Raw genomic sequence first — 14,718 nt, forward strand, 5'->3', positions numbered from 1 at the left:
GCAAGACTGAGCTAAATCCAGATAACTCACCTTGACTAGAGGCAAGAATGAAGATCTTATGGTGCTGTGACAATTGAGGGCAGACTGCTTGCTCCAAGTTTTAGGTCAAAGCAGCCCAGTCAACTTCTTTGGCTGAGTCCATACTTTGGGGCAAGGGAGCTCCTGGGTCCTGATTGCACCTTGACTGTCCAACAGGCCATATGGCAGAAGAAGATTTGACTGTGCCCTGGCTGCTTGTTGGCCTGAACTTCCTGCCCAGTATAAATCCGGGAAGCAGAAAGGAAGGAGCCATGGTAAGCTCCAGTAGGTCCCCTAATGAGGAGGACCAGAACTATGGGGCAGACAGCATGCCCATCTTGGAGCCTGCATGGCACGATATAGCATACAGGGCTCCTGCCCTGTAATGCCTGCTCAGCAAAAGAGGTTGCTGGGTTGTATCAGGACTTGTTATCATTCCCAATCATTACATTGGGAAGCAGACAGCATTCGTGCTGTGGTACATGTAGTAAGAATGAAAAATCTCAGACAAAATAACAGTTTCAGTCAACACTGCTACAGAAAACACAAGCCATGAAAGCACACTTGACTTTGTTCTCAGGAGCCCAGCAATGAACGCCTTGTCCCCTGTCCCTGTCCACATCCTTGAGCTCTAGACAAGGTGCTGGTAAAAACATACAGGATAGAAGAATCCAGTCATAACTAAAGAGGAGCAGCTGCCCCAGAAAGGAAGAATCAGGCCTGCCGCATGGGGAGAACTGGGCTGCCTGCCCCACTGTCGGCCTCAAGAGTCATTGCGTGTCTTGAAACTCGGCCACTGCCTAAGATGCATGCGGGGGGAAGAAATTGGAGACTCGCTTCTGAGGGGGTTGTGACCTTTTGGGCCAGGACAGGGGTGCCTGTGTGGAGCCAAAATCAGATGTCCCAGAAAGGTTCATCTGAGCCTCTGACTGTCAGACCCCCATTCACCTTTTACATAGAAGAAAGTAGGTCCCACTGTGAACCACATGTAAGGAAGAAGTATTCAAGGCCTTCTTTGTTTCAGTCCTGTATAAAAAGATGAATTGTGACTAGACATTTAATAAAATTAACTTTAAGGCCAGAATGCTGAGATAAGACAGATATATTCAGCTTAGCAAGGCCTGATGAAATTCACCCTAGGGTGCTTCAGGCAGCAGCTGAAGCAATCTCTGAATCATTTGCAATTATCTATGAGAAACAGAAGACAGGAGAGGTCCTAAAGGACTGGAAAAGAGCAAATAACTCCCCAGGAAACCCAAAACAAAACCTGTCTTGAAACATAGGTTACAGGACTAAGTCAGGACCAGTCAGCCTAACTCTGAATCTGAGAACTGGAACAAACTATTAAGTCATCAATACGTAAGTATCTACAGGATAAGAAGATAAGAAACAGTGAATATGGTTTGTCAAGGAAAGATCTTGTCAAACAAAATTGATTTCCTTCCTTGACAGGGTAATGGGTCTAAAGAATTAGAGGGAAGCAGCAGATGTGATTTACCTTAATTTAGTAAGGCTTTGGACATACTCCCTGTGATGTTTTCAGAAGCAAGCTAAGAAAGTAAGGTCTAGATGTAATTACTGTGAAGTGAATGAGTAATTGAAAAATGAATCTTCAAGAGTAATAATCAGCAATTTCCTGACCACCTGGGAAAACATCTGCAGATGGGTCCCACAAGAGACTGTCCTGGGTCCAGCTCTATTCAGTATTTTCATTAGTAACTTGCAAAATGGATTGCAAAACGTATGGGATATTTGCAGATGACACTAGTTTAGAGGAAGAGGATTTTGTCAGAATCAGAACTCAAACTTATCCTGACAAACTGCAGACAGTCTTAAAACAACAAGGTGAAATTCAGTAAAGACAAGTACAAAGTGCCACAGACAGGAAGAAGAAAGCGCATAAATGAGTACAAATTAGGGAATTTCTGGTTAAGTGGCAGTAGTACAGAAAAAGATCAGAGGCTGGTGAGGGAATCAGCAAAGTGATACTGCTGGAGAAAAATACAGAAATCCTTTTCACATGCATTAAGAGGTGTGTACCATGTAAGACTGACTAGGTAATGACCTCAGTCTATTCAGTACTGGTGAAGACAGCTAGATTATTCAGTCTCATTTTGAAAAAAGCACTTCAGGAATGATATCGCAAGACCTGTGATGCCCTGGCTGGGAGGAAGGGGACTCTCCTCTCACAGACTCTGCCAGTTCTCATTTCTGTGATTCAGGAACAGTTCTCCAGTTCCAGAAATGAAGGTTCTGTCTGATTTTAAATTCAGTCTCACGTCTCATGAGCTTACTGCATGTCAAGTTCAACCATGCTGTGACGGCTTCATTCACTGCAACAGATGAGATTCCTTTGTGTAACAGACAAATCTTATGAGAGTGAGTAAAAGATGATAGAGAGATATAAATAAATACTTTGATTTACATATATATAAAAAACATTTAAAAATAAATCTACTGAAAAACGTTCCTAATCTGAAAATCTGGATTTTCTTTTAAATGCAAATGTTTCAGCTATGACAGCAATCTACAGATAAGGGAAAAGATAAGCAGAGCAGAGTTCTCAGTGCTATTTTGTCCTTTGTAGAAAAATACGTTGATGATTTACCATAAAATCATGCAACATGACAGAATGCATCAACTCAACGTGCTTAGGAAGTAAACTTGCCCCATGATAGAAACCATTAAAGAGGTAAGGTCTACAATGAGTACATCTTCCTGAAGGTGAGCCAGTAATATTTAAATGCTTGGCTGTACTGTTTGCATTAGAGAGGAGATGGTTTAGATGGCTGACAAATGTCAAACTGTTCAAAGATCCCAATAGCTTCTAGTCTAGTTTGTGCTTCCTTTATTGCTCCTACATCTCTAATGAACAACTTTAGCCCAAAGTACTCCCTGCCATCCTATCATCTGAAGCAGAATTAGGGACTTACTCTGACATCTCCTGACTTTATCTACTGCCTTTTTCTGTACACAGCTTTCTTGACAATAAACATGCTAGTTAGGAGAGTCAGGATGGCTCACAGATTTGGTTACAGTTGATAGGTACTGAAATGAAGACAGTTTCTTCATCTACAAAGATGTTACAGCATCCAAGACAGCCAGCTTGGCAGGACAATAATTCACCAAGCAAATATCCAGGAGGCAGAACTCCTCAGCCTACTGCTACAATAACCCAAAGCATCTCAAAGAACCCTGGAAGGGAAGGCACAGCACAGGAGCTGATAAGGAGGTCAGGTCCCCAAGAGCCTGGATGTTCCTGGAGCAGCACTCTTCTGCAGGCCATCAGTTACCTGCTCACAGGCAGGAAGCTGGCTGATGGCTTTATTGATGGGTATAAGGAAACACTAGGCTCATCCGGTGTGAGATGGCTGCTCCTGCTGCAGGCAATAGCATGAACTTCCTGCCTAATAATTTACAAATGCCTCCTCTCATTCTAGCAGCATATGGCAACTTGCAAGCCTTACTACAGTCCTTCCTCGTGTTTGCTCCTCCTCAAAAGTTTCCTCTGCCAAACAGGAGAGGCAGTGGAGTAGCCAGCACGATCACCACCAAGGGAAGCTTTCAGTAGAAGTGCTCACCACCACTGAGGATTTCATGTAAAATAAACTCCCATGTCATATTTAGCCTCATAAACACTCCTCTTCTGAAAATCACCTGTCTCCTACAAGTAGATCAAGTACCTTCCACCCTGACAGCTTCCTCTTGGGGCTCACAGCCCCAAGCACCATCTCTTGGACACCAATGAACTCAAGAGTGCAAGACCAGCGGACAGGAGAGAAGAATCAGGCCCACTGCACCAGTGCGTTCACACACCACATGCCTGTTTGAGAGGCAAAAAGAGGGTAGTGAAACATCTCCTACCAAAAAACATGTTCAGTGATGTTGGGAGTGACTCCAGCACTGAGCTGGCGAGAGCGTATGGCCATGAGAGTGACATTCATGCAGGGCAAAGGCCCAGCCTGAGGCCTGTGCATCATTCATGCTTCAGAGACTCAGATTTATGTGAAGAAGCACAGCCCGGTTATAAATAGAACTGGATAAGGCTGGCCCTACTTTCAGTTTCTTTTCTTCCTGCTGGGATTTGGATGCTCTGCTTGGTACAGTGTTTCACCAGGAATCCGCTTGCTTATTCCCCTCACAGTGCTTCCTGCTGTATTTATTAGGCTGGTATGTTAACAGCTGAGGAGCAAGGAACCAGACATTAGACTCTTCCTGTTTGTCCTGTCAGTGGTCGTGTTCCCGTGTCAGACACAACACGTAGCTGAATGATGGGTGCCAGAGGCCAGCAAAGCTCTGGGGTATTCAACCTATTGCAATTCACAGCTCATGGTTTCAATTCTGACTGTGCTCATCGAGCAAGATTTCCAATTTACAGACAAAATATGAAGTTCCCTGCTCCATGTGTAGGGAAAGCAGATACACACGGCAGGCAGGCTCACATCCAAATCCCCAAGCTGTCTGATGCTGCTAAATCAGAGACAGCATCTGCAAGATGCCTGACAGAAGGTTCCCGTCATCGCAGAATCGAGCAGACTTGCAGCAGGGAAGGGGAGAGCCAGCTCCTGGGCATGCCAGGTGCTGTGCGTCTCCTAGACCGCAGCTCACCCCAGCCCTGTGGGGTGGCAAGAGGCTGCAAAAGGTCCCAATGTATCAGCCGTGGCGAGCGACCGATTCCCGCACCTTGCTATAAATCAGTATGGCTTTGCTTACAAAGTCCCTGCCCAGCTTGCATCTAGCTCTGCTCTTATCTCTTATCTCTATTTCCTCTTCTTCAGCGAAGCACTCCGTCTTTCACAGGCTGGGTCAATGCTATTAAGACCCATCCAGTCTGCGTGCTTTCTCCATCTATTTTCAGGATCTAGCAGTCAGCATTTTAGACCAGGGTGGTCACATTTTATAGATCAGCATAGAAATACTTTTTTCCACAAAGATCCAACGTAACTTATTCCTGTTAAATGTTTAGTTAACTTTTGCAATTGCTATAAATTAATAGAATAGGATTCAAAGATCCAAGCAGCCAAACAAATGCATTACAGCTTCTCTGCCATTTGAAACTTCAGGCTAACATTTTCCAACATCTCAAGGCCTTTAGGGACTCTTAAATTTTAAGAGTGAAGTTTTCTCCATGAACCAGCGCAACTACAACTAACAAGCAGAATATTATACATACTTTGTTTGTAGGCACTCAAAAAGAAATAAACAGCCTGAAAAGCCATGATAAGATGGTTCAGATCTTAAGTAAAAGGATAGGGAGGGAGAACAACAACACAGTGCTAGAGAAAAATCTATTTAGCAAGCAGCAGTGACAGCAGAAGGCAGAAAGAAAGTTCAGCATCTGCATGAAGTACAGAGGGAAAAGCAGCATCAAAGGGAAAAAACTCCTTTTCAGACAAACCTTACATGAACTGCAAGGGAGGGTTTCAGTGCTTTGCAAGAGAATTTCTAACCTGCAAGAATCCAGACCCAAGGTGCAGTTTAAAAATAACCAGCTACAGAAACTGAATCTCCAGAAGGTATACTCTGATACTATCTCAAAAAATAAAACATCGATGTTACAAGATCAGTGATTTTGTCCATTAATGTCAAAGATACTTAGGAAGAAGCATTTGGACACTTACCTTGTCTAACCTTAAAGTGGCTCCAAGAAGTGGTCCAAAAAGTTTTGAACAAAGATGCTGCAAAAGATTTTATCAAGCAGTTCTGCCACAGCACTGTGTCCTGCCTCAGCCACCTCCAGCTGACTACAGAAGTCCTCTCCATTCCAGAACTGCTATGGCAGTTCATACCTCCTTCCTCTTTTGGCTGGTCTAAAACAGTACAAATCACTCAAACATGAAGCTGGCAGCACTTGGGAAACTGCAGTTTCCACTGGTTCACAGCACGTCACATCTCTCTCCTCATTCTCTGCACGTGGTTCTCATATACACACTCTCAAGTCCTCCAGTCTTCTTGCCAATACAAAGGCCAGGGCTCAGGATGTCGAAGTGAGCCTCAGGCTTCAGGATGGACCTCCCTGGCTCAAGAAAGCTTTCCCTAATAATGGTGAAACATGATGTGTGGGAGAAAGATTTCCTCCAGCACCACTGTGGTTCTGCAGTGAACTCTCCCAGGTATTAAGGACAACTGGAAAGCTGTGGTTCTTTATCCTGCTTTCTACAGCAAGCATATGGCAACCCTTCCCAAACACAGCCCTTCCTGCCTACATTTCCCTCCAGGAGAGGACAAGGGAGCAAACAGATGACAGATGGTTGTCAGCCACCAAATGCCTCCTGGTGCTGCAGCAATGAGTGCAGTGCAAGGCCCCGGACAGTCTGGAGCAGCTGATGCTGCAACAACCTGTTACTGGATGCAGAGTTCACTGCAGGGAGCAGGACTGCAGCTAATGATTGCCCCAGCAAGGGAGCCTCTGCCAGACCAAGGTCTCTGGGCCCCAAACCCACAATGATCAGCGTATGGAAGCTCTTCCCACACCTCAGCACTTCTGTGCACATGCTGAACGACTCTCTGGTGAGAATACAGTGGCCTCCCTTATTTCTGGGACATAAGAGGTTAACCAAGCTTTTTGCCCTGCTTGCACTGGGCCAGGTATGTAAGGCAGGGCTGGTAGAAAGAGCAAAGTAGGAGAAAGGTACTGGAGGACTGGAGAGAAAGGTCTGCTGTGTAGACATTGCACTGAGCCAGAGTGAGAGATGCGGTTTGCTTGTGTCATCCTACATGCTTTGTGCTAAATGAACCTCGCTGTCTGGTTTCTGTTCTGTTACCCCTCCAGTTTACGTTCTCCCACTTGCCAGCTCTCAAGGCAAGCCATCCTGACTATCTTCATCCCCATCTCCTGTCCAGCCTTACTGGTTTCAGGTCTCCCTTGCTCTCTTTTCTTCTCCAAATTTCTGTTTCTCCTCTGGATTTCTTCCATAACAGGAATCTCATAAAGTTGAACAAGGTTTTACCTCTGAACTGCCCCCAGAAAACACCCATTTTGTGCTTCTTAGCAGTGAAGGCAACAGGATGGGAGTTGAGCCTGTTCTGAGAAAGCTGATTTTTATTCTGACCTTGATAGCAACCTTCTGTCTCTCTTTTTTATTTTCTTTGCATCAAACCCTTTGTTTGCCTGAAGCCAAAGAAACACAACATTATGTGAAGCAGTAACATCTCAGAAGCAAAGTATGCTGCAGAAGCTGTTTGTCTGACTGTGGATGACAGATTTACAAGACTGACAGTCATCAGAAAGGAGGCACTGTGCTGGTATGACAGTGGATTACGACAAAATGTTTTTTCTTCTCTTAAGTGCAGGGAATACAGTCAGCTCCCTGGAAAGGCCTTCTTTGTGGAGCTGTGCCCAGTAGCATGGAGTAGGGTGAAGAACAGCAGGTCATGCTGACTGTAAAGGTATTCTGTAACTGAACTCATTTACTTCCATCAGCAAAATAAGATCTTGCTAGGTGAGTCTGAGGTGACATTATGCATTGCTAAGACTCACTGAAGAGTTATTTAAGGCCTTAGATAAGAACACAGAAAGCAGAGACGCAGAAGAGATCACACATTTATGGGAAAACTTCCAGTGAGAGAGTCTCAGGTGTGTTTTGTTTGATTTACACCTGAGATGGGAGTTCCACAAATTCTACTGGGAAGCTCTTATGCAAGCTGATACTTTCTCTAGTTTCCTTTGGCAGACTGCAGACTATCAGAATGCTGCTGTGTCCTTTTCATGCTAACAATGAGCATCCCATTTAACCTGAACGGCATTTGGCAAGGAGTTAGCAAGCAGTGGCCAGTCCCTTCTCCTCCCATGCACAAATATAAGGCAGAAAATAACTCTTTCAAGATGCCATCTGAAGCGCCATGTTGTCAGCTCCTCAGGCAGGTCAGATCAGATTTAGTAAATTAACAATGAACAAAGTTGTTTTTCTAACCAGTGATCTCTCTATAGAAATCCCAGGCCAAATTGTGCTCATGGGTAAGCTTGCCACAGCTGAGATTTGTTCTAAGCACAGCCGAAAGAAATGTTCCCTTTGCAGATCAATACTGTGCAGTGGGAATTTCGTCAGTAATTCTCATAGTGAGCAAGTAAAGAAAAAAAACATTCCAATCCCCTGCAGCAGTACTGGCTCTGTACCAATCCCAGTGGCAAGCAGAAATAAAGTCCTTATTTTGATGTGCAACTATGAACTAGAAACACACAGTGGAAACAAACCTGTTGAATAAGATGTGTTTTAAGAGACAGCAGAGCAGCAGAAATAAACTTTGACACAGCAGATAGTTTCATTTATCAATCCCTGTTTCTGAAATGCTCAAGCTTCCAAAATCTTCAAACTTTCTCAGATGAAAAGGTCTATCTGGATTATTTATTTCCTGGATTATCCTCCCCAGAGGAGACTGCTCTGGTGGGCTCTGCCAAGGTGTGTGGCAGAGTCTAGTCAAGTTGTACCACTTTGGTCACCCTGATTTACATCCAGAGCCAAACTGTGGGATTTAGCCACTGTTATGAACAGATGCCTTGTCCAGGGACTTGCTTTCTAGGAGTACTCAGGGCTGGAGATGATGGAGGGCTGAGGCTTTTGCTAACTGTTTGGATCATTATTTTAATTGAAGTGGGCTATCGTCTGTGTTTAACCCAGCAGAATGCCACAGGTTTGGCACAGTTTCCCAGGAGCTCACTCCTTTTAAGCTGGCGTTCAATCAGTTTGTACCATGCAGTCAAAGGCAGAGGCCTGAACTCACTGACCTGGGAGATCATTTCCAGTTTTATTTTCCTTTAAGACTGAAGGTTTCAGTAACTATATTAGCCACACTGCACTGCATACATATGTATTCATGTGTCTACGTATGTGTTTATTCCTTTCCGGTTTGGGAATTTAATCAATTGGTAGTAAGGAATTAGAAGTATATAATTTAAAACAAGCCAGAATTTTCTATTATTTACACTGCAGTAGGACTTTATATATAGAAAACTCTTGCCAAATCTATAAGAAGCCATTGCTATGCACTTTATGAAATGGGGGCCAGTATCAGGCAGACAACCTCATTCTTAGGTAACAGAATTAGAAATTTTGTACTTTATTATTTTGGTGTTAATAATAGGCTATCTTACATTGCCTTTGTCTTATGCAAAGTTACTGAGATATTACTAAGTCATTGAAGATGAAATGGCAAAAGAAAAGAACTGTCAGGCTGCTTTACTCACTTCCCATTTTGCTTCTATTGTGAAAGGGACTGTATTGTTTCAAAAAGAACGAACGAAGCAGGCCAAAGAACAAGACTCTTAAATTTTTGGGAGACCTTTGTTACCTTTTCTAATCGGTCTTTAAAGTCATGGGCTTGCAGTCGCTACAAAAGTGAGAGCTGCACAAGGTGGTCTAGACAAAGAAGAGGCATTCAGATTAGCTGGGATATTTGTGTGGGGAGAAAGAGAGCATCTTCGAAGTAAATCTGAGAAGTCATCACGTTCTAGAATCTTTTCGTGCAGAATGAGGAATAACAATCCAGTGTCTCAGCCAAACAAACCATCCTTCAGGCTCGTTTTTCTCCCATGCAATGAAATTCAAAAACCCTTTCTAACCTTTTTGGCTGATGTTGACAAATGCCTACAGTTCAGATCTTTCCAACAGAGGTACAAGTTCTTCTGATTGCTGTGCAATCGCCTTATTTCTATGGCAATGGGAGGAGCTTGCAGTTCTTTGCCCTCTGTAATGTGAATGTGCGAGTGTGTGTGTGCATGTGACACATTGCATGATAATGACAACCATGGCTGGGGATCCCAAGTAAACCTGAAAGAAGAGCTAAAGATGCTTCCTAAAAGAAAAATTTTGACCAGATAAGGAGCAATTATAAAATTCAAGCCTTCTTGGAAATGTTGCATTTGCCCATAACCTCCCTGTTTACAGCAAGCACCAGTCTTGCTCTCAGCAAGTCCCACATTCACCTGCAGGTCCATCAAGATCCCTTCATTTCTTGGACTTTTATTGGAAAATGCAATAAAAAGGGCCATGGTGGGGGGACAACCTATGCATGGCAGTGTCAAAGTACAAGGAACATCAACAGTGTGCCTGGAGGCATGACTGCTTTAGGCAGGAAAGCCTAATGTGGGTGACAGCAATAGTTTTGGTGGCAACATCAGTAGCCCCGGCCAGTGAACTAAAAACACACCCCCGGACCTCAGCAGGCTCATAGAGGTCATGTTGAAATCTGTGCTGGCACACTTGTACTGCTGTGAAAGAGATCAGAAGCACATACTCCTTCCAGTGTGCCAATTTTAACTCAGGTTACAGTATAGATATAGCTATAAAGCCAGTCGGATGTAACAATATATTCACCCCAGCCCTTTACAATACCATCTGTCTGGAGAGTCTTTGTAACAGATGCCAGGGACGCATTTTAAGAGGCATTAGTTTAAGAGCATCATCTGCACGTCACAATCCTTAATCCACTAAAAATCTTCAAGGTCAATGACAGAGTAGTGCATTTTGAATCCCAATAGCAGCAAGTTTCAAGAGGAGCTGTCCCTAGGCCAACTGTGTCCCAACACAGGTCTCTTTTAGGGCCAATTATGTGTTTTAGACTCTGCTCATTAGTGACGGCCCTTTGAGTTTGTATTTGGAAAATAAACAGCATTGAATGCTAGTATATACAGAAGGGACCAGTTCCTCCCCAAACAGAAGTCATTTATAATAATGAAAACTAATGAGAAATAATTATTTAAAGCAGAAGTTTGCTCACATGTTTAGTTTCTGTTGAGGACCAAGGATTCATCCAATTTCTTTGCATTTCTGTATAGTTCCAAAGTAGTTTTAAATATCACATTTGAATCAATCAATCACTAATGCATGTATTAAATCAAGACATCTGCCCCTACAGCACTTTTCCCTGATGTGCCCAAACTCAGCACAATTAAAGGACAGGTTAGAGGAAAGGAAAAGCACGCTCACCTGCCACACTGGATCCGTGTGCTTTCCTGACTTAGCACTACTCTTGTAGCTGGGCTGGGAGCTTGGCTTCTTCAGATTGTAGATTGCCACGTTGCCATCATAAAAGCCCACTGCCACGAGGTGGGGGTGGGCATTGTGGATGTCCAGACACATGATGCCACTCTCACTGCTGAAGATATACTCGGGGAAGGAGGGGTTCTTCATGGTGTACAGCAGGAGCATGCCCCGGCTCTGCTTCATGAAGTCATCTAAGCAAAGAGGAGTTTCACTGTCAAATCAGTTTCCCAGATTTTCTACTATTGAGACATATGGTCTGACAGCACTGACCTATGCCTAAAAACAATCTGAACACAAGGTCATGTGGGAAAGACTTCAAACACAGGACTGAACAGTCATGTTGGGGTGCCTAGATCTGAACAGCCTTTCCTCTATTGATATGCCAGCCCCAGGACGTGGGGACAATGTGCTTATGCAGAAAAACTCCTATTTTAGCAGGTTGTTTCTATAAGGGAAAGTTGAGAGACCTTGGAGGACAAAGGTATTTGGAACTCCTGGACACTTACTTCTTTGGGTTTGGATTTCATTAACATTGCACACACGCAGACAGAACCACGGATAGATGCATTTCAATTTCTGTATTGACTGTTTGATATTACAGCCTCTTCTGCTTCTTCAGAGAAAAACATGCCATTTAAGTACATATACAGAATCACACCCACTGCCATTACATGTAACTGTGCAATGCACAACTCACTGCAGCTTTATTTTCAGTTTATAGCCAACATCTCCTCGTTTTGCATAAAAGTTCTCTTTTGCTGAAAATTTCCATTTTCTTTTCCACTTATTTTTACCTTTCCTTTCTGCAGTCTGCAATTAGCTTTCCCTATTCTCAATAGGACCAATTTTCTTTCATTTTTATCATGTCCTGACTGTCCTCTGCAGTTCTAGGTTTTTTGCTTGTCTAAAAAACAATTTCCAAAGTCTTTTAAAGGGGTAGAAAAGTTGTTGATGCAGATAAGCTCCCCAGAAGTAAAGAAGGAGCTTTCCTAAACTATCAAAACAGTGCTCTCTCTGAGGGAATCCTAGACATCCTTCCAAATGCTATTTTTTGCTTTGGCATGTAGTATACGGGAAACAATTTTACCACTTTTTTGTGCTTCAGCTACCTACTATATGTCATATATCCAGAATAGTCACCTTCTTTTAAAAGTACTTCCTACCTTGCCTAACATTTTGACCGGTCTGCAGGATAAGGACTTGGTAAGTGCATACCCAGAGATAACATTAATTTCAGAGAACTCTCCTTGGCAGTGAGCTGTTCCCAAATCAGCCTGCAGGTACAGATGTTGATTTCCTCAAACTTATCGAGGCCACATAAAGAACATCTGAAGAATTAGTAAAGCAATCCACACATCAACAAAACTATTAATGCTGCTCTTTATTTGGACTGCAGACATATTCTAACTTTTGAAGTATGCAGCGCTGCTTTTCGTGGGACCCTCTGTAGACCAGGGCCAGGCAGGGGAAAGGGTTTCCTTATTTTGCAGAAGTGTGAGATACCAATACTGGCATCATTTTAGAAGTACCTGAACCCAAACAATATTTTTAAACATATTATTTGGAAAAGGGAGGAGCTTATTCCTAGAATTCTAGCTGAAAAGAAAATAAACTTGCTTTCTCTGTCAGACATCTGCACCATCCTTCTCAGAATTCATAGAACTGCCTTTGTTCTTAGCCAACTAATGTCATCAAACTGTTACTAAGTCTAGGTCCAGGTCCTGGGATGTAAGTCCTGATAAAGAAGAATCCCTCCTCTCCTCAGCAGGAGAAACACTCAGAAAGGCTGTGCAGGCGACCTACCACGAGCGACTCACAGAAGAAGGAACTAGGAAGTCAAATCTGCTAGCTGGCCTTTGAGCTCAACTCATTTCTTGCTCTAATTTCTCCTGGACTGTGCTAAACAACAAGACATATTTCTAAAAAGTCTACGGCGCACATTCATTCTCTGCCTGTAGGCACTAAGCTGAGGGGCATAGGAATGCTGTCCCCCCATGCTGTGCACAGACAGCAGAGACACATTGCCACGGACTGAGTCAGCCCACCAAAAACCTGAACTGTTTTCTGGAGATGCCTCTTTCTTTGTTGATCTGGCAGGATCATAGGCCAGCCCCATTCCTCAATTAGATGAGACAGAGCAAGGCCTTTATTGGGTAAAATAACTCAGTAGCATCAGTAAATCCACCTGGAGAACATTAGCCTCAAAGGGGAAAGCAAGGCCTTGGAAGAAGTCTAACAGAGGTGAAACACAGGATTGAATTTGCAGATTAAGACACCTAAATGCAGGTCTACTGGTAGCTGTCTGACAGTTTGCTCAGAGCCTAAGCTCCCACTGCGATCAGAAGAGATCAATCAATCCACTTCACTGAGTGTAGAAAACTCACCTTAAAGAAGATCCCTATATTTGGTCTGCTGACTTACTCTCCAGGCTCCACCAACTGTAAGGGCAAAGACCTGACTTCCACCCATTCTCTCCTTTGTGTTATGAAATACACTGGATATGGGTTAAATCATAGATATGTGAATATTTCAGATAAGTCTAGATAATACGTTTGGTAATGTAGAGCCTATTTCTGACGAAAGGCAAAGTGATGAGAATAATCCACAATTAACATTGAAGCATGGCATATAAATCCCAGTAAAACAATAAGCTCCAGAGAATAGGCATATAAATCCATTTCACTGAAGGGTGAATTCTCATCCAGAGTCCTAAGATGTGACATACAACATTCTCTCTCATAAATAAAAAATATAAGCTGATTTCATTAGCAACATTTAATATTCCAGAAAGCACGTAAACAAAGCAGAATATACGAGTTATAATTTAATGCATGGGCTTTTCAAGAGGAAGGTTTGTGTGTTTCAGTAAAACCTAGAAGAACACTGCAGCGTGCCCCAAATCCTGTGTAGTCGAACTCTCAAGATGAAGGTTACTTATGGAAACAACATTAAAAGAGCGTAGAGCATGCAGTGGAGCAAAGGGTGCAGACCCGAGAGTTAGCAGCAGCTGGAGACCTGAGACAGCTTCTCTGCTCGGTGCTGCTCTGCACTATTACGAATGCAGCAGCATGAACTGAAAAAGCAGAAGGTATCTGCCCCATGCAGACTCTCCAAGTGCAAATTAAAATGTGACTCTTCTTCCAAGATATAAGGCCTGGAAATAACTGAGATACTAGATGGTTGCTCTGAAAAACATACCGGCAGGAGTTGTTCTTCCACTTACAGGAAGACACAGGGCAGCACAGCAATAAGAGGACAGCAAACAGACTGTTGCCATAATGAGGAAGAGCTGTATGTGATGAGGATCCTAAATGTCCATCTGAGTGGAGGTTAAATTTCAGATCCTGACACAGAACAAGGGTATGTTGGAAGAAAAGCTTTGCTAATGAAAGCAGCAGATAGCATTAATACCGGGCTCAACCTGGAGAGCTGAGCCTGTAAGCATTACACGCAATCAAAATAGCTTTCAAACCAACTGTTACTGCTGTATAAAATATTCATCTGCATTTGCATTTAGAGTTGGGCAGATTCAGCCCAAACCCTTTTACAGAAAAATGCAGATTCAGTTACAGCAATATGATTCGGGATATAATTGTGGCATCAGCAATTAATTCATGAAAAAATAAAAATTCTGAAAAAACATCTAAATGTTTCGTTCTGACATTTGCTAAATATCCATTTTATCAGATTTTTCATTTATATTTTTCCTTGAGTTGAA

The 14,718-nt window shown here is 43.1% G+C and overlaps 1 protein-coding gene across 1 annotated transcript in view; it reads right to left on the reverse strand.

The window, feature by feature from the left end:
- Positions 1-14,718, reverse strand: part of DNAI1 (dynein axonemal intermediate chain 1) — a 147,868-nt gene that overhangs the window by 78,623 nt on the left and 54,527 nt on the right. The window contains exon 14 of the mRNA XM_067316457.1: positions 10,944-11,191. Coding sequence (XP_067172558.1) covers positions 10,944-11,191 — 248 coding nt within the window. The remainder of the gene's footprint in view (positions 1-10,943; positions 11,192-14,718) is intronic.

The sequence above is a fragment of the Apteryx mantelli genome, chromosome Z (assembly GCF_036417845.1).
Source record: "Apteryx mantelli isolate bAptMan1 chromosome Z, bAptMan1.hap1, whole genome shotgun sequence".
NCBI classification, from domain to species: domain Eukaryota; kingdom Metazoa; phylum Chordata; class Aves; order Apterygiformes; family Apterygidae; genus Apteryx; species Apteryx mantelli.